The sequence below is a fragment of the Nicotiana tabacum genome, chromosome 22 (genome assembly GCF_000715075.1).
Source record: "Nicotiana tabacum cultivar K326 chromosome 22, ASM71507v2, whole genome shotgun sequence".
Taxonomy (NCBI): domain Eukaryota; kingdom Viridiplantae; phylum Streptophyta; class Magnoliopsida; order Solanales; family Solanaceae; genus Nicotiana; species Nicotiana tabacum.
The window spans coordinates 65493828-65512634 of NC_134101.1; the positions used below are offsets into that span (position 1 = coordinate 65493828).

Here is an 18807-nt window from a genome sequence, read left to right on the forward strand (position 1 = left end):
TTTAAGGTTCTGCCCAGACAGATTTTTCGCATCTGCAGAAGGTATTCGCATCTGCGGCTTTCGCAGGTGCGAGTTTCACTCGCATGGGCCAAGGTCGCTTCTGCGCACCCTTCTTCGCACCTGCGCGTTCGCAGGTGCGCAAATTCTCAGCATCTGCGATCGATTGCACCCTTCCCTTTTCCGCTTCTGCGAAGAAATCTCGCATATGCGAGTGCCGCGCCTGCGAGCTTCTATCGTATCTGCGAATGTCGCACCTGCGGCTGGCCAAGCGCAGGTGCGATTCTGATAGTAGCTAGGAGCTTCAGTTTTGGCTCCCAACTTCCAACTTGGTCCGAGCCTCGTCTGGTTGATACTCGGGGTCCCTGGGACCCCGCACGAATACACCAACAGGTTTAAAATCATAAAACGAACTCGCTCAAACTCTCGGAACACGTAAAACTATATCAAATCTAAGAATCATACCCTAAACCAATTGATTCAAACTTAAATTTTCAAGTTCTTCAAATTACTTCCAATGCGTCGAAATATACTTAAACTACTCGGAATGACACGAAATTTTGCGTGCAAGTCTTAAATCACTATACGGAACTATTCTCAAACCCGAAATTCCAAACGGACTTCAATTACTCAAAAACCTACCCCAAATCAAATTTAAAGAAGTTAAAACCTTCAAATAGTTGATTTTTACTATTAAGCGTCAAAATGCTCCCGAGTTATCCAAAATTCGATTCGGACATACGCCCAAGTCCAAAATCATCATACGAGCCTATTGGAACCGTCAAATCCTAATTCCGGGGTCGTTTTCTCAATATGTTGACCGAAGTCAAACTTGTCCATTTAAAGCTAACTTAAGGAACCAAGTGTTCCGATTTCAATCCAAACGCTTCCAAATCCCGAACCAACCATCCCCACAAGTCATAAATTAGTAAAAGCATGTTCGGAGAGTTTTATTTTAGGGAACGAATTTCTAAAAGTTAAAATGACCGGTCAGGTCATTACAAGAAAACTATTCAATCACCAATGTTTAAGTAAGTCAAATTATTACTTTATTCGGAAAAGGATCAGAAATGCCATTAACGTATTAGAAATGGCTCAAAAATGTCCTCCTTCCACCTATGGGTTCAAATTTGCCCTTAATGTTATTTTTAGGCTTAAAAATGCCTCTTTCTTAACGGAAAGATGACATGGCATTGATGGGCATTTTAATATTAAGGGCAAATTTGAACAAATAGGTGGAAGGAGGACATTTTTGAGCCATTTCTAATACGTTAAGGGCATTTCTGACCCTTTTCCGTTTTAATTAAACATGTAGCATTTATTTAGTCTGAAAAAAAGTAAATTTGTTTTACTAAAAACTGAAAAAAATAAAAATATTTTTTTTCCAGTTTTTACATAAAGAACTGCTTTAATAAAGCTAAAAAATATTTTCTAAAATAATATTTTTGTAAAAACTGAAGAAATAAACTTAAAAGCAATTTTCTAAAGCAATATTTTTGTAAAAGCTGAAAAACAATATTTCCTCTTCTTCTTCCTTCCTTGTTTGTCCATATGCTTTATGAGTTTATTTTTTTATATATTTTAGTTCTTCTAATGAGTCAGTATATCAAAACTGAAATATTTTTATTTTTTAGTAAAAAAAATTCATTAGTCTCGAAAAATGTAGCATTTATTTAGTTAAACATGTAGCATTTATTTAGGAATAGATTGGCTTTCTGAGTTCTGGAAAAAATGACATTTTAATTAAACATGTAGCATTTATTTAGTCTGGAAAAAAGTAAATTTTGTTTTACTAAAAACTGGAAAAAACGAAAATATTTCAGTTTTGATGTATTAACTCATTAGAAGACCTAAAATATATTTAAAAAAATGAACTCAGAAAGCATATGGACAAACAAGGAAGGAAAAAGAAGAGGAAATATTTTTTTCAGCTTTTACAAAAATATTACTTTAGAAAATTGCTTTTCAGTTTTTTTTCAGTTTTTACAAAAATATTATTTTAGAAAATATTTTTCAGCTTTTTAAAGCAGTATTTTTTGTAAAAACTGGAAAAAAAATATTTTTATTTTTTTCAGTTTTTAGTAAAAAAAAATACTTTTTTTCAAACTAAATAAATGATACATGTTTAATTAAAATGGAAAAGGATGAGAAATGCCCTTAATGTAATTAGAAATGGTTCAAAAATGCCCTCCTTCCACCTATGTGTTCAAATTTGCCCTTAATGTTAAAATGTTCATCAATGCCATGTCATCTTTCCGTTAAGAGAGGGGCATTTTTAAGCCTAAAAATAATATTAAGGGCAAATTTGAACTCATACGTGGAAGGAAGGCATTTTTGAGTTATTTCTAATACGTTAAAGACATTTATGACTCTTTTCCGTACTTTATTTATGCATCTAAGAGCTTTCTTTTATTTTATATTAAAAACTCTATTTTATAGTAGAAGTATTAAATATTATTTTCTAAATATCTATAAACCTATTATTTTTTTAAAATGAGGTCCTCTAAATTTGGGGATACACAAGCCTTACTATTCGAGCCTTACTATTCAACACATTAGATCCGACCCTGGCAAGAAAGAAGCAGCTTGAATGCATGACCATCCTCACTGCTGATTCCATATTTCCATTTCCCATTTCGAATTAAAAGATTGAAATTTCTCTCTGTCTCTCCAATCACAGTGCAAATTTTCCTGAAAATAGAAGACAGCGAGTTGGGCGAGCTACTTAATTGTGATGGCCTGGGCTAGGTCCAATTCAAGTTACCATATATCCTCTGGTCTTTATCTTTCGTGGAAATAACACAATATAGCCACTTTTAAGCATGTTATTTTTAATATATTCACAGTTTACAACATATTTAATGATTAGTCAATTTTTTCAAAATTCATGACACATCGACCTGAAATTTAAAACTAAGGTTCAAACATCACGACATCGTATCCTAAAATTCGAATACTGTGCCCAAAAAAATAAAATTTTATGTCTTGAATTTTAAATTAGCAGTTCAGAAATTCAGAATATTTAGTCCTGTATTTTAAATTAACAGCTTAATAATTTAGGACACTAAATCCTGAATTTCAAATTAGCAGCTCAAAAATTTAGGATAAAAAAATTCATGATACCTAGTCTTGAAGTTTGAAAAAAAGGCTAATCTTTAAATACATCGTAAATTTATAGATATATTGTAAATAACACGCTTAAAAGTGGTTAGTGCACTTGGCCCTTATCTTTCTTTTACTCCATCTTCTATATGTCCAACTACAAGCCCAAGGAACGCTACGAGCTCAAGTATATATTGCTGCTGCTGCATTTAGACTCAGGGGTCTGATTGGTAATGATTTCACATTTCTAAATGCATTATAATATTCATTCATCCCATTCTTTCATCCTTGGTGGATAGGGATTTTGATTATTTTGACTATTCGTGCAGTAATGAATTAAAAACATTGCTTGTCATGCACCAACAAATACTTCAAAATTTTCGAACAATCGAGTAACTTACCACTTACATATTAGATTCAATGTTTGTCACCATTCTTTTGAAACTGATTAGGCAATTATATGTCAGTGTAAGGAATGCCTTCTAACTTGCAAGCGCAAAAACCAGAAGATGTTTAATTTACATTTGCTATAGGATAAAACAAGAAGATTGTTCTTCATGGAATTAATGTCAGTACATTATGTTATAATATTCTGGCATCTACAAGTCTTTTTAATGAAATGGTTTTCTCCTTTATACTAAGTCTTTGAACACTTGTAGTCACGAGCTATCTTCTTTTTCTGTTTCACGTGGTGGTGAAATCTTGTGGGATAACATGTTTCTCTAAGTGGATATCGTAAATTAGAAAACCCAATGCATAAACTGTTCAGTTTAGAAAACCCAATGCATGTTCAGTTTAACGCCTCTAAGTGGATCACACTACAAACCAACATGGTTTCAACGAAACTCAATGCATAAACTGAACGGTAATATTTTTGGTTTGAATTTTCGTCTGTCACATGAGACCGTTAAAGAGGCGATGAGAATGAAAAAGATGAATTTAGGACCGAGCTTAATAAATTAATTGTTGGAGAATTAATTATTGAAGAATTAAGTCACGGGTATGCAAAGTTTACTACGTACACTAATTTCTTGAACATCTCATCATTTATTTGAATAGAACAAAATAATTTTACAAATATCTATATCGATTTGAGGAAGTGTCTGGATATAAAAATTTCTGGTGAAATTGATCATATAACAAAAAGAACATTTATAATACTCATTTGGTAGTAACAAGCATAATTATCATTGCTTTCAAACTACTATCTACAATCTCTTTTCATTTACAGGAAATGCTTAGTCTGCACTCAATAACATCAACCTCGCTTTAAATGCCTTAGCAAGAGTAGGATTTATCAACGTGATGGAGATGAGAACGTTGAAGTTGACCCGTGCGACGTACTGCTATTTTCTGAAAAACCAGCTCCATAAAATAAATCGGATAAGTAATTTTGTAAATCATCAGGGACAAATCTGACAATTGACTCCACTTCGCCACCGCTCCCACTCCTTGAAACAGTTTCCCAGTTCTTCTCGTAAAATGCTCGATAGGCTGTAACAATCTTCTTCGCCAGTGATATTTTGACTTCGTCACGAAGTTTCGGGTCGGGTATCACCCATGAACTCTGTTTTCGATACGCCTCTTCGAAACCCAAATTGAATTTACAGAAGCACTGGTTCACTTCTGCCGGAGAAATCTTGGCCGTTAAATTCTCCGGCAGTGATGTCAGCACCTTGCTCCAGCCCATTCTCTTGTAATTTTCCATGTACTGTTCTACCTTTGCTTCGTGGTTCGAGAGCCAAATGGATCCTAATAGGAGCTTCAGGCTGGATTCTCGGACCTTGGAGAGGACGTAGTTTAAGTTGTTTGCTAAGAACAAATAGGATAACGGCACGTCACCGTAGAACCCTGCTTTGCCGTCGAGTTTGCAGAGGAGAACGAGGATAAGCCAAGCGAGCCGTACGGAAACGACGCAAGCAGCAGAGTTCTCATCGTCGGCGATTGGACTCAATAGATAAGATTCCGGCAGTGGCGACTTCATTGATACCGGCATATCGGCGACGATTTCAGAGATAGGCCCACTGTAATCACTGAGGAAAACAAGGTAGTTCATGACGTAGCGAGTTAGCGGGTGGATTCCGCCACCAGGTACCACTTTGGACGAATCTTTCTTAATCGCCGATTCAAACTCCGATAAGATGGTTCCAGCAGCTTCGCGAAGCTTCTCCATTGAGCTCATCGCCTGGGATCTGACAACCGCCGTGGAGTCAAAGCCGAAAATCAATTCGATTTCACTCCAGAGTTCAGAAATAGCGTCGTAGAGATCGAGAATACGAAACATTTTCTCAATAGACAATTTCTTGTACTTCGCCACCATCTCCGGGAAAGTGAACAGCGCCAGAGCACTGTCTTTAGCAATCTCCGAGAAACAAGACTCTCTAATGTTGTCGGAGACGGCGAAGACTTGGTCACAGAGAATCCTCTCGCCATAAAGTAGAGTACTAACTGCAACCTTAACAGCACTCAACCAACTTTTTATTTTCTTCTCAAGAACATCCCAATCCATTTTCTGAATAACCGAAATATTAAAATTTTCAATTCCCAGGCAATACAATGTCTCGTCGATGACTGATTTTCGATTAAGTTGGTAAATCTGGGCGCACTCTTTTCCGTACCCAGCTTCAATCATACAATCAGCAATTGCTCTCAGATCCGCTGTTACAGAAATCTTTTCACCTTCCTCAGTAATTGAAACCTCGGAAAGACGAGCTTGTATCTCAACAGTATTATCATCTTCAGAAGCTTGATCTTCATCTGAAGCAGTACTGGACCGGTTGGAATATTCTCTTGAGGCAGTACTTTCAGAGTCTAAGAAGTAGCGATTCCCTGCCAAAATGGTGCGGAACTCTTTCTCAAGTCTCTTAATGGCTATTTGCATGAGATTTTGAGCTCGAACAAGCTGTTGGGAGCTGGAACTTTCCTTGATAACAAATCGCATAGCATGCTGTAAGTCGATTACAGCATCCACAAACTGCTTAGCCTCTGCTCGATTATCGCGAAAGAGATTTGATATTGTGCAGTAAGAGCTGTTAGAGGAGCCATTATCAAGATCCCATCTTTTAATAATTGCCTCAGCGTTCTTTAATGAATCCTCCATTAAAGTTTCACAGAAGGTGTGAGGTGGGGATGGAGAGGAAGAGTTATGAGAAGAATGTGCAGGTTTGGATGAAGAGAAAAACCCAGTCATTTGCTTATCCTGCCTTACAGAAAACTCAAGAAGCTGTAATTCAAGTTAAGATGGAAGTTCCTTTACGCTATGTTGTTGTGTTAAAAAAAGAGTTATGTACCTTTCGAACGTTTGAAAGAAAGACAGAGACTGGGAGAGAGTAAGACAGGGAATGAAGAAATTGCGGTTTGATTGTGATGTGATATGAGAGGAAAAGAAGAGAATTTATAGAAGGCTGAGAACAGTTGACTAAGGGACTCGGATGGAAGAAGCATGGAAATGGGCGAAGAGGGACGAAAGAACGCCGTGGGTAAAAAGATTTTGTTAATTTAAGCATGCCGTTAATTTGGTTGGCGTTAAGTAGAGCACTAAAAAAAGTACTAACACATAGGGGATTAATTGGAATGGATGTAAATACTAGGGTAGTAATTACATAATATTATAGTTACGATGACTTATTTGTTTGTCATAATGTAATTACAGTTTAATTACAAATTTACTGTTTGGTGGCACAAGTATCATTATACAATTAGATTGAATTTTAAATATAAAGTTAATTATCAAAAATTAAAAGTTAAGATTTAACAAATATATTCCTTTATAATAATATTAAATTTGACATTTAAGATAGATATTGTCACGATCCCAAATTCCTTCTATAGGATGTCGTGATGGTATCTAGTCTCTAAGACTAGGTAAGCCTATCAATGCGGAATACCGGAATATAAATAGAAATTTAATCATCAACAATCGAATAAATAAGAACTGCAAATTTAACAATTTCAACTCCCAAAACCCAGTAGAAATAAGTCACAAGCTTCTAATAATTTATTCTCAATGTCTCTATACATCACAGTCTAAAGGAAATAAGGAAGACAACATAATAAGATAGAAGGGGACTCCGAAGTCTGCGGACGCTGACAGATATACCTCAAAGTCTACTCGTACGGATAATTCACTGATGTCTAGTCTGATAAGATGTACCTAGATCTGCATAAAAATATGTGCAAAAACGTAGTATGAGTACACCACAACGGTACCCAGTATGTGCCAAGCATAACCTTGGTAAAGTAGTGACGAGGTCATGTCAGGCCCTATTGGAATAATAAAAGACAGGGAGAAAAGTTTAACAATATAATAACAATAATGACAATGGGGATAAATCAAGTAAGTAATATGTCACAATTTAACTACACATAATAAGGGCAATTAACACCTCGCGGAAGAAAAATAAAAATTTACAACTTTAAGGAAACACAACAAAAATAACCAAAGGCAATGTAGCCATAAAAAAATATCAACAAGAGCACTCCCGAGGTACCGCCTCGTAGTCCCAAATCATAAATAAATTCACAATATCGCATTTTCTTATATCACCGCAGGAGCCTTCACATTAAATTTTAAAGAAAATAATTTTTCCGAAATAGCATCCCGCGTTTTAGCCACCCTTATCACACCGCATGACTTCTAGTAGTTCCCCTTCTAGCCACGCGTATCAAGCCACCCGTATCTCACCGCTTGCGTTTCAACACCCAGACATTATACCACCGCATGCGTATCAACATCACAATATATCACAATTTGCACCCCAAATGCCCAAATATCTCAACTTACCAAAATAAATCAACAGCAATAATTTTTTTTTACAATAAAGAGCTCACGGCTCATGCCAAAATAAATCAACAACAATATTTTTTTCACAATAAGGAGCTCACGGCTCAATCACAATGAGTACAAAAATCTCACAAAATATTCGGCAAAAAAAATATTTCACAAATTTAACACCTTGTCTAAATATCAAATTTTTAAATGTAAAATATTTCATTTTTAATAATATTTAAATTTAAGAAATTCATCTTTCAAATAATGCACAGAACAAAGAAACAGAGTTTCAACTAAAGAGGTAACACACTTAGCAGGAACAAGCCAGGCAAATTTAAGATACGAAAATATATTAAGGATGATGAATATAACAGAATAAAATAATTTAATTAATATGTAACAATGCTCTACACAATTTAAAGACATAATCTTTCACATTTAGCCCGTGTACACACTCGTCACCTCATGTACACGACTTTCAACACATTAACATTTTCACATCAATACTAATCCTAAGGGGGATTTCCCCCACACAAGGTTAGACAAGTCACTTACCTCAAAATCATGCTCAAGTAGTCAAGTAATATATTTTTTCCTCGATTTTCCGACTCTGATCGGCTCGAATCAAATCATAATTAATTTGATTCAATCAATATCAATTATGGGAATAAATTCCATAAGAAAATACAAGTTTCCAAAAAAATCTGAAATTTAACTAAAAAATCGCATGTGGGGCTCACGTCTCGGAATCCGACGAAACTCATAAAATCCGATAACTGATTCAATTACGAGTCCAATCATACTGGTTTCACTCAAATCCGACTCCGAATCGACATTGAAATCTCAAAAATTTATTTTATAAAATTTCTACAATCTTCCCGAAGTTTCCATCTCAAAACACTAATTAAATAATAAAAATAATGATATATTCGTGTATATTGACCAAATCCGAGTTAGAATTACTTACCCCGATATTTTTCTTGAAAATCTCTCAAAAATCGCCTCTCCCCAACTTTTAATTTGTCAAAAATGGAAAATGGGACAAAATCCCCTTTTTATAACTTAAAGTTTCTGTCCATGCTTTGCCCTTGATTTTCTGCCCTCGATTTCTAACCTATTTCCAGCCTCGATTTCCAACCTATTTCCAGCAGAAAATTTTCTAGCAGATGTTTAAGTCCAAATTTTGATCCGTTTACCATCCGAAACTCACCGGAGGACTTCAGGATCTAAACCAAATACACCAACAAGTCCTAAAAATATCATACGAGCTTAGTTGAACCCTCAAATCACATAAAACAATGCTAAAACCACGAATCATACCCCACTTCAAGCTTAAGGAACTTAAGAATTTCCAACTTATACATTCGATGCCGAAACCTACCAAATTACGTCCGATTGACCTTAAATTTTGCACACAAGTCATAAATGACATAACGGAGCTATGAAAATTTTCAGAGCTGGATTCTGACTCTGATATCAAAAAATCAACTCCCCGGTCAAACTTTCCAAAAATTTAACTTTCGCCATTTCAAGCCAAATTCCACTACGGACTTTTAAATAATTTTTCGGACATGCTCTTAAACCCAAAACCACCATACAGAGCTATTGGAATCATCAAAACTCAATTCCGGGGTCGTTTACACATAAGTCGACATCCGATCACTATTTCAACTTAAAATTTAAACCTTGAAATTAAGTGTTCCAATACATTCCTAAAACCTCACAGGACCCAAACTAATAATCCCGGCAAGTCACATAACAACTGTAACGCATAAAATTGAGCAGTAAATGGGGGAATGAGGCTACAACTCTCAAAACGGCCGGTCGGGTCGTTACATATATTTTTTCTTAAAAATATATTAATTACTAATTATATATTTGTAGCTAATATGATAAAAATAATTAATATATATTTAACTTTAATCAATCATAAAAACTAAAAGTACATATTTTCTAAGAACATCATGGACTGCATGCTTGATAATATGATTAATATTTATAAATATAATGCCATAACATTACTCAAATATTTTACGAAAAATTTAACTATTAATTCTTACTAAAAAATGAATGGCGTGCAATCTGAATTATTAAGTGAATAATACTAAAGCAAATAAAATGGAAGTGAAATTATAAAATAAATTTAAAATCTAAAAAAATATTAACATAATACTCTGATGTAAAATTACAACATAACTTAAAATAAGTTTCAATATAATTTAAGTAAATATAATTAAAAAAAAATATAAGTCTATAACCTCATTCAACAATGATATTCTACTTTAATGATATCACTCATTATATGCTAAGTTTATTAATATTTCATTATTTGTATATTAGGAGGAGTATTTTAGAAACTAGAATAATAGCACAATTATGCTAAATGAAGAAAATAAAAAAAAATATGAGCAACTACATGGAATCACAAAAAATAAATATTGGAAAATAAAAAATATTATTTAATATTAAAAAATAATCTATCATTTTAACATAGTTAAGCTTGCATATAACCCATCCAATAACAAAGTTCAACTTTAATGACATCACTCATTATATGTCAAGTTCGTGGATAACTTATTCTTTCTAAGATTACGAGGTATAATTTTTTAGAAAAATTAGAATAATAACTTAGCTAATTATAAAAAAAACAAAAAAAATAAAGAAAGAAATAAAATATGAGAAATTATGTAAAAATACGTGAATTAACGGTTGGGAAACGAGAAATAAGGAAATAAAAATTAAATAATGTAAAAAATGAATTTTAAAAGTTAATTTATTTTAAAAAGAATAAAATTACAAAGAAAATAAAAGAGATTCAAAAAATAACATGGTAATTACACCATGAAATTAAAAGTGATTTCTTGTCCATCATTGACCATGCCCATAGGTAGTAACAATAATAAAGTTTTGTTATTGAATGGATGGTGACCCTCAGTTGCCATTTGGAGAAAGATTACAAAGCTAGCTGACGACTGACGAGGTCGTTACTCGTTTGACGTTGATATTTAGAGAGAGAGAGAGAGAGAGAGAGAGCGGTTGATAATTGCATGAAAAGGAATTTTGGTGGAATGCTCTTTTTAACAGAATATGGGAATGCATAGATTTGAGTGGATGGAAAATCTCCGCCAGCTGTATGTTGTTCTCAAAAGAGAGAACTCATTGAATTGATTTGAGAGCCATTGGTATTGGTAATATGGTATTATTTTCTCCGGTTCAATTTATGTAAATTTATTTAATTGGGTACGAAATTTAAAAAAAAAAAAGACTTTTGAATTTGTAGTGTAAAATGAGGCACGTATATTTTGTGTGACTATAAATCATTGCATAAAGGTAAATTGTTTTCAAATAAGAAAATTGTTCATTATTTTTTACACAAACTAAAAAAAAAATAAATTCACATAAATTGAAACGGGGAGTATATATTTACCATAAATGAGACGGTGATTTTCTCACCCTTGATTTTATATTCATTTTACCAATGGGTGCACATTCACTATTAAGGTCTCAATCTCTTGAACAAAAGGAAAATGACCTGCTATCGTAAAAGTAAATACTCCTCTAATAAAAATTTCGAACCGACCATTGCCTGTCAACTGTACACTACTACTTTTATAGATGTCAGAGTATTGCCCTAAAACAGGCTAATTTGGTTCCATCTTTTTTTTTTTTTTTTGTCTTATTTGTATATTATGTCTTTTTATAATTTTAAATTTAAAAAAAATATTTTTAAAAAATTTTTATGTGTAAAAGATAGACCTATTATGTATAAAAATAAATCTTTCATGTATAAAATAAAAGATATGATCGTAAAACTAAAAATAAATTTGTAAAGAGCCAAAAAAAAAAATTAATTGACCATTTTTTTCATTAGCAAGATCATAATAACGGAAAGACAATTTTGCTAAAAGTTAAATTTGTAAGCGCATCGAAATGTTGTTAAACATTAATTAGCTTGAAGAAAGAGCAGACTAACTTAAAATATTGCTTAGAACTTGGAACCGTGGTTTTAAAGTCAAATTACTTTTTACTATATTGAAAATAGTACGATTATTTTAATTATGTCAATTAAGTAAGAGAAATAACTATATGATTATGTACTTTCCCACGAAAAGCTTTCCTCTAAGAAATCATAACTTCTCATTTAGCTTGAACAAGAGTTCTTGTTATTGGCTCATTATTGCGCATACATAGGATTCTTCCAATTCGTATAATTATAGACTTGTAATGTGAGACTTTTCCCCCTCAAGTGCGGATAGCTCCAAATTTATGGGAGTGATCGTAATAATTTTTGGCTTTACCATTTCTAAGTAGGTCAATATTGCCGTCAACTAACCTATTGCTCATGCTTGGACTTGATAGAGATTGAAACTTGAAAGTGTGGGCAGTTTTTCTACACTATTATTTTGAGATAATTAATAATAATATGTATATGGTAATTTTAGTTTAATAATATAAAACATACTGTAAATAATTTGCTATAATCACTTAAATTATATTGGCAGTGTAAAAAAATTTATATTGTTAAATTCAATTCATAATTGAAATGACATTACAAGGCAAAACTAAAGTTAAATTATTCTTAAGCAAGCAGAATTAAGAATCATGCACGATTGTCCATACATTTTCTTATTTCTGCTTGCTGAATTCCACCGTCCACTAACTTTTATCAACGATATGGAAATGAATTGTTTTGGACGTAAATTTTGACTCGAGTCCATATATAGAAAATTGATTGGATAATGAGAAAAGTGAAACATAAATAATCAAATGATTTAATTTCCAGTATCAAAAAATTCTAAAGTCGGTGTTAATAAATATTGTAAGCTCATTCATGCATGTATGTTGCAAAGAAGGCAATTCATAGAGTGTTTGGCCTCTGCTTTTTCTTGGTTCTACTTAATTAAGACCTGTAGTCATTTTCATTGTAATAAAACTTACGAATATCACTATACTTCAAGAGATAAAACATCTAATGGCGTAGAGGATTTAAATGATCACGTTAAAGATCGTTGTTTCCAACGTTGGAAACAGAGTTTGATCAGTATAATATACTTCCTCTGTTCACTTTTACTTAACATATATATTATAAATAGATTTTCATTTTTACTTGTCACTTTACGCATATCAAAAGAAGACAATTTTTTTTTTCCTGTTATACCCATAGTATTTATTACTCATTTCAAATCATTTTCTCAAATCCAATAAAATATGTATCAATTAATATGGGTATCATGGTAAATTCTACACTTCATTTATTATTTTTTAAGGGGCGTGAAAAGTCAAAACATACCAAGTAAAAATGAACAGAGGGAGTAGTAGTATAATAAACGACTTAACTCTTTCTTAAAAACCGAGCATTAATGAGGAGAAAGTATCAGAAAGGCAATATTTTTCTTTTCTATTATTAATAATTCTTGCTTAGCCTCCATCACTGGCATTTTAAGTGGATCTTGTGCCTACTTCCATCCTACTAATATGTATTACTATGGAACAAAATAACATAAAGGTTTTCGTTCAAGAGCTTTGGTCTAGTTATAAGGACTAGGGGTCTTAATGGTTCGGTTCGGCCGCTTATTTTATAAAATTTGTAGCATATCAATTTTTCGGTTATTCTATTATGTATAATCAAAATTAGACTTTTCGAAACCGTCCCAATTATGTCGGTTTCTCTTCGGTATTGGTACGGTTCAATTAATTTTCAGTATTTTTTAAATATCATGTAAAAGTCATCAGTAGAACTAGAATGCAATAACATATATTCTTTTATACTTAACAAAACTCTCTAGTCATTTTTACTATTTAAAGAGTGATGAATTAAAAAAACATAAAAGATGACCAGAGTATAGATCCATCAACTATGCTACAGCAACGTAAAAAAATCAAGCAAAGACAAAAAAAATATAAATCACATGAGTGGAAAGATTTTAACCAAGCTGAAACTCAAGAATAAAGTCTATAGAAGATTAAATATTCAAAAAGATAAATGTAGATTATATGAAAGGAAACATATTCAATACATTGTAGTTTGCTACTCATAATCACTAAAATACTTTGTGTCTTGCTAATGAAGATGCTAGAAATAACTTAGTTTAAGTAGAAGTAGCATAATAGGATTTAGAAATTAATATTTTGAGTTAAATTACTCGTTGACTTATAAGCGTTTTCATAATTTCAAGGTCAAAATAAAATTTAATACTTTATTATTTTTAAACTTACTATATAAATATATTTTTCACATGTAAAATTTATTCGGTTCGGTTCAGTATTTTTTTGATTTATTTTTATAAAATAAAAAACCTACCCTAATTATCAGTACTATGATGACCCGATAGGTCATCTTATGTTTTAGAACCTGATTCTGCATTTTGAAACCTTAAAAATCTCATTTTTACCCTCCTCGATTTGCGTGCACAGTCTGGGCGTCTTCCCAGAAAGCTTTTATGTTAAAAACCGAGAAAAATAAGAATTTTTGCCTAAAAACTTTATTTGAGTTGACTTCGGTCAATATTTTTAGTAAACGGATACGGATCCATATTTTGACGGTCCCGGTAGGTCCGTATCGTAATTTGGGACTCGAGCGTATGCCCGGAATCGAATTCCGAGATCCCTAGCTCGAGATATGGAATTTTGGTGAAAAATTAAAAGTTTGAAAGTTTGAGGATTTTAAGAATTGACTGATATTTGGTCTTGTTGATACCGGGTCCATATTTTAGTTCTGGAGCCCGGTACAGGTTTATTAAAATATTTATGACTTGTCTGTCGAATTTGGTGAGAAACGGAGTTGATTTACATGATTCGGACGTTCGGTTGTGAAAATAGAAGTTTTAAAGTTTTTTTAAAAATTTCATTTGATTTGGTGTCCGATTCGTAGTTCTAGGCGTTATTTTGGTGTTTTGGTTGCGCGAGCGAGTTCGTATGATATTTTGGGACTTGGGTGCATGTTTGGTTTGGAGCCCCGAGGGCTCTGGTGAGTTTTGGATAGGCTACGGGTGTTTTGAAACTTAGAAAAAAATCTGATTTTTGGCTTCAGCTATTATCTGGTGTTTCCTTCATCGCGTTCGCGGAGGTACTCTCGCGAACGCGAAAGGTAAAATGGGGCAGGATGATTTTCTTCTTCGCGAACGTAGTAGCTAGGTCGCGCACGCGGGACAGTGAGGGCTTACCCTTCGCGAACGCGAAGCTTGAGGGACCCGGGGGAGGGGACACTCGTTCTTCTCCGCGAACGCGAGCACTGGCTCGCGAACGCGGAGGCCAGGGGGGAACAGCCTTCGCGAACGCGAAAGCCATTTGGGCTGCTGCATATCATGAATGCGGCAGGCCCTTCGCGAACGCGAAGAAGCCTGACGCCCAAACCTTAAAACATTTCAAAAACGGGATTTTACCCATTTTTCATAAACTCTCCATTAGAGCTCGGCCTAGGTGCGATTTTGAAGGAAAAACTCAACACCAATTCATAGGTTTGTACTCTTTAACTCATTTTCTTCCATTTCTATCATCACCCATTAAATTCATAGCCCTAATCTTTGTCCTTTCATGGTAGAAAACTAGGAATTTAGGAAGAATTGAGGGTTTTTGCAAATTAGGGATTTAGACCTTGCAAGTTAGGTATTTAGACCTCAATTTGGGTCGAATTTTGAAACTAATTATATAATCGGGCTTGGGGTGAACGAGTGAATGAATTTAGGTCCGAACCTCGAGTTTTGACCAAGCGGGCCCGGGGTCGATTTTTGACTTTTTGGGAGAAAGTTTGGGGAATCTAAATTTATGCATTGTAATCGATTTCTTTAGCAATATTTGATATTATTAAGTTATTTGTGGATAGATACGAGTGGTTTGGAGGTGGATTCTAGAGGAAAAGCGGTAATTGAGTGGCCATTGGAGCGAGGTAAGTGTCGTGGTTAACCTTGACTTGAGGGAATTATGAATCCTCAGACTATTTGCTATGTGAAATTCATGTGAGCGGCGTATATGTGAGGTGGCGAGTATTTATGTGCCGCCAATTTATTTATTTTTCCTGTTTCTCCCATTTTTCTCATATTGTCTCTTTCCTTGTCTTAATTGTTACATACTCTACTTGTGTTCCCATGCCTAATTGCTATGTATTTAGACTAGTGTTGTTAAATTGATCGTTCTTATCATGTTTACGGATCTTTTGGTGATAATTGAGTATTGACTCTGAAATTGAGGTTGATATTGTGGAACCAAATATTGAAGTAAGGCTTGTACTTGTTATTCTATCCCCCTGTTGTTATTTGTTTATTGCATTATGGTAAGGGAGAGTGTTAATGCACGAAGGGTGATGTCGTGCCATATTATGAGTGTTAATGCACGAAGGGTGAAGCTGTGTCATATTGTGAGTGTTAATACACGAAGGGTGATGCCATACCATATTGTGAGTGTTAATGCACGAAGGGTAATATCGTGCCATATTGTGAGTGTTAATGCACGAAGGGTGATTCTGTGTCATGTTATGAGAGTAAAAGCACGAAGGGTGATGCCGTGCATTTTTCCTTTACTGTGTTTACTTGTCCTTATTGGTTCATAGTATATTGGTTGTTCAAGTAACCATTCTGCTGTTATTTGTACATACACTGTTAAATTGTATAAGTTTGTTATGTAGGTGTCTTGTCATAGCCTCATCACTACTTCGTTGAGGTTAGGCTCGACACTTACTAGTACATGGGATCGGTTATACTGATACTGCACTCTGCACTTCCTGTGCAGATTTTGGTACTGGTCCCAGCTGATTGAGAGGCGTAGAACCTCGGACTGGTTCATCGGAGACTCAAGGTTGATCTGTTGGCATTCGCAGACCTTGAAGTCCCCGTCTATCTTCTCTGTTTTTTTACTGTTATTTTTCGTTCAAACAGTTGTATTTCTTTCAGAATTTAACTTGTAGTAAATCCTAGAAGTTCGTGAATTGTGACTCCAAATCCGGGTGGTAGTAATTAATAAAAATTTTATATTATTCCGTGCTGTATTTCATTTTAACTTCCTTGCTGTTATTTACCGAATTGAATAAGGATTAGCTTAAAAATTCTCTAACGTCAACTTACCTAGCAAGTGGAATGTTAGGCGCCATCACGGTCCCGACGGTGAGAATTCCGGGTCGGTACAGGTATGGTTATAGATTTATATAAAAACCTACGGGTTTTTTTAAAAAAACCTAAAAATTAGTTCAGTGCGGTACGGTTCGATCGGTTTAGTCAGTTTTTAAATATCCATTGACACCTATATATTGGTGGTAAATAAATGATACACGTGGAATTATATTTAGCTAACAGAGCATGATACGTGAAACACCGAGGAAATGACAACTGGCATATTTCATTTAAAAGATGTATGAAGCGCAAAAGCTTCGAGGCAAACACCCACGAGATAATGGAGAACCAACGTTCGAACCTAAAACAATTACTAAAGATGCACGAACAGGCCTGGCTGGGAAAGATGACTCAACCTCAGGCCTGGCTGGGAAAGCATAACACTGGGGCTAGGCCCCACCACCCTGAACTACGTCCCTAGGATGACCTCTAGCTGGCTGGTCTCCACCTCTAATGGCCTGATCTCCACCTCTAACAGTCTGGCCTCTACCTCTGGCTGCCTGACCCCTGCCTATGGCTGGCTGAGCAGGTGGTGCAGCAACTGGTGCCGGAACCATGGCACGAGAACTCTGATGTTGTGAGCTGCCCGTTGCTCGAGGGATAAATCTAGCAATGTGCCTCGGATCACCACAAGTATAACATAACTTCGGCTGCTGTGACTGCAGACCCTGAAACTGACCCCGTCGACCTGAATAACCACCCTGATGACTTTGGAGTGGAGGTGCACTAATAGGAGCTGGTGGTGCACTGTAGGCTAGCTGGTCGGAATAATGCATCTGAGGGCCACGACCACCTGAGGCACCGTGGGATGCCTGGAGCGTTGAATGAAACGGCCTGGGAGGATGGCCTCTACCAAAAGTACTCCTACCTCTAGGTGAGGCACCGCTGAACTCACCAGAATGACGAGGTCTCTTGTCAAACCCCTGACCTCCCTAAGTAAGAACCAGTTCGACTCGTCTGGCGACATTAGCAGCCGCCTGAAAAGAAATCTCACTCCCAGTCTCCTTAGCCATCTGCAATCTGATAGGCTGAGCAAATCCATCAATAAACCTCCTCACCCTATCTCTCTCGGTGGGAAGCAGTAGAATAGCATGACGGGACAAATCCACAAAACGGGTCTCATACTGAGTAACAGTCATATTACCCTGCTGGAGACGCTCAAACTGACGGCGACGCTCCTCTCTCAATGTGATATGCAGAAACTTCTCCATGAAGAGCTGAGAGAACTGGTCCCAAGTAAGAGCAGGCGATCCGGCTGGTCTGGTCAACAAGTAATCTCTCCACCATTTCTTGGCGGAACCAGTCATTTGAAATGCAGCAAAATCGACCTCATTGGTCTCCACTATACCCATGTTCCGTAAAACCTCGTGACAACTGTCAAGATACTCCTGGGGATCCTCTGAAGGAGCACCACTGAAGTGAACAGGAAATAGCTTGATAAACCTGTCTAATCTCCATAAGGCCTCAGAAGACATAGCTGGCCCATCTCCGACTTGTGCCGCAATAACCAGCTGAACTAATCCGACTGGCTGTGTTGTTGGAGCCTGATACTGGGGAGCTATCTGCTCTGGAGTGGGAGTGGTAGGTGTCTGGGCTCCTCCTCCAGTCTGAGAGACTGCTGGTGCCATGGGAAATGCGCCAGTCTGGGCCACACTCTCCATAAGGCCCACCAAACGGACCAAAGCGTCCTGAAGTACTGGGGTAGCAATGAACCCCTCCGGAACCTGAGCTGGTCCGACAGGAACAGTCTGGGCTGGAACCTCCTCGCCAATCTCTATCTGAGGCTCCACTGCTGGGGCTGCTGCTCGGGCTCTAGGCTGAGCCCTGCCCCTGCCT

At 35.6% G+C, this 18807-nt stretch overlaps 1 protein-coding gene across 1 annotated transcript; it reads right to left on the reverse strand.

Annotated features, from left to right (window-relative positions):
* Positions 1-4263: 4263 nt before the first annotated feature.
* LOC107820014 (exocyst complex component EXO70H1-like) lies at positions 4264-6558 on the reverse strand. Its single transcript, XM_016646221.2, has one exon. It carries the CDS (start codon positions 6287-6289, stop codon positions 4397-4399), a length of 1893 nt encoding a protein of 630 aa, XP_016501707.1. The 5' UTR covers positions 6290-6558; the 3' UTR covers positions 4264-4396.
* Positions 6559-18807: the final 12249 nt, after the last annotated feature.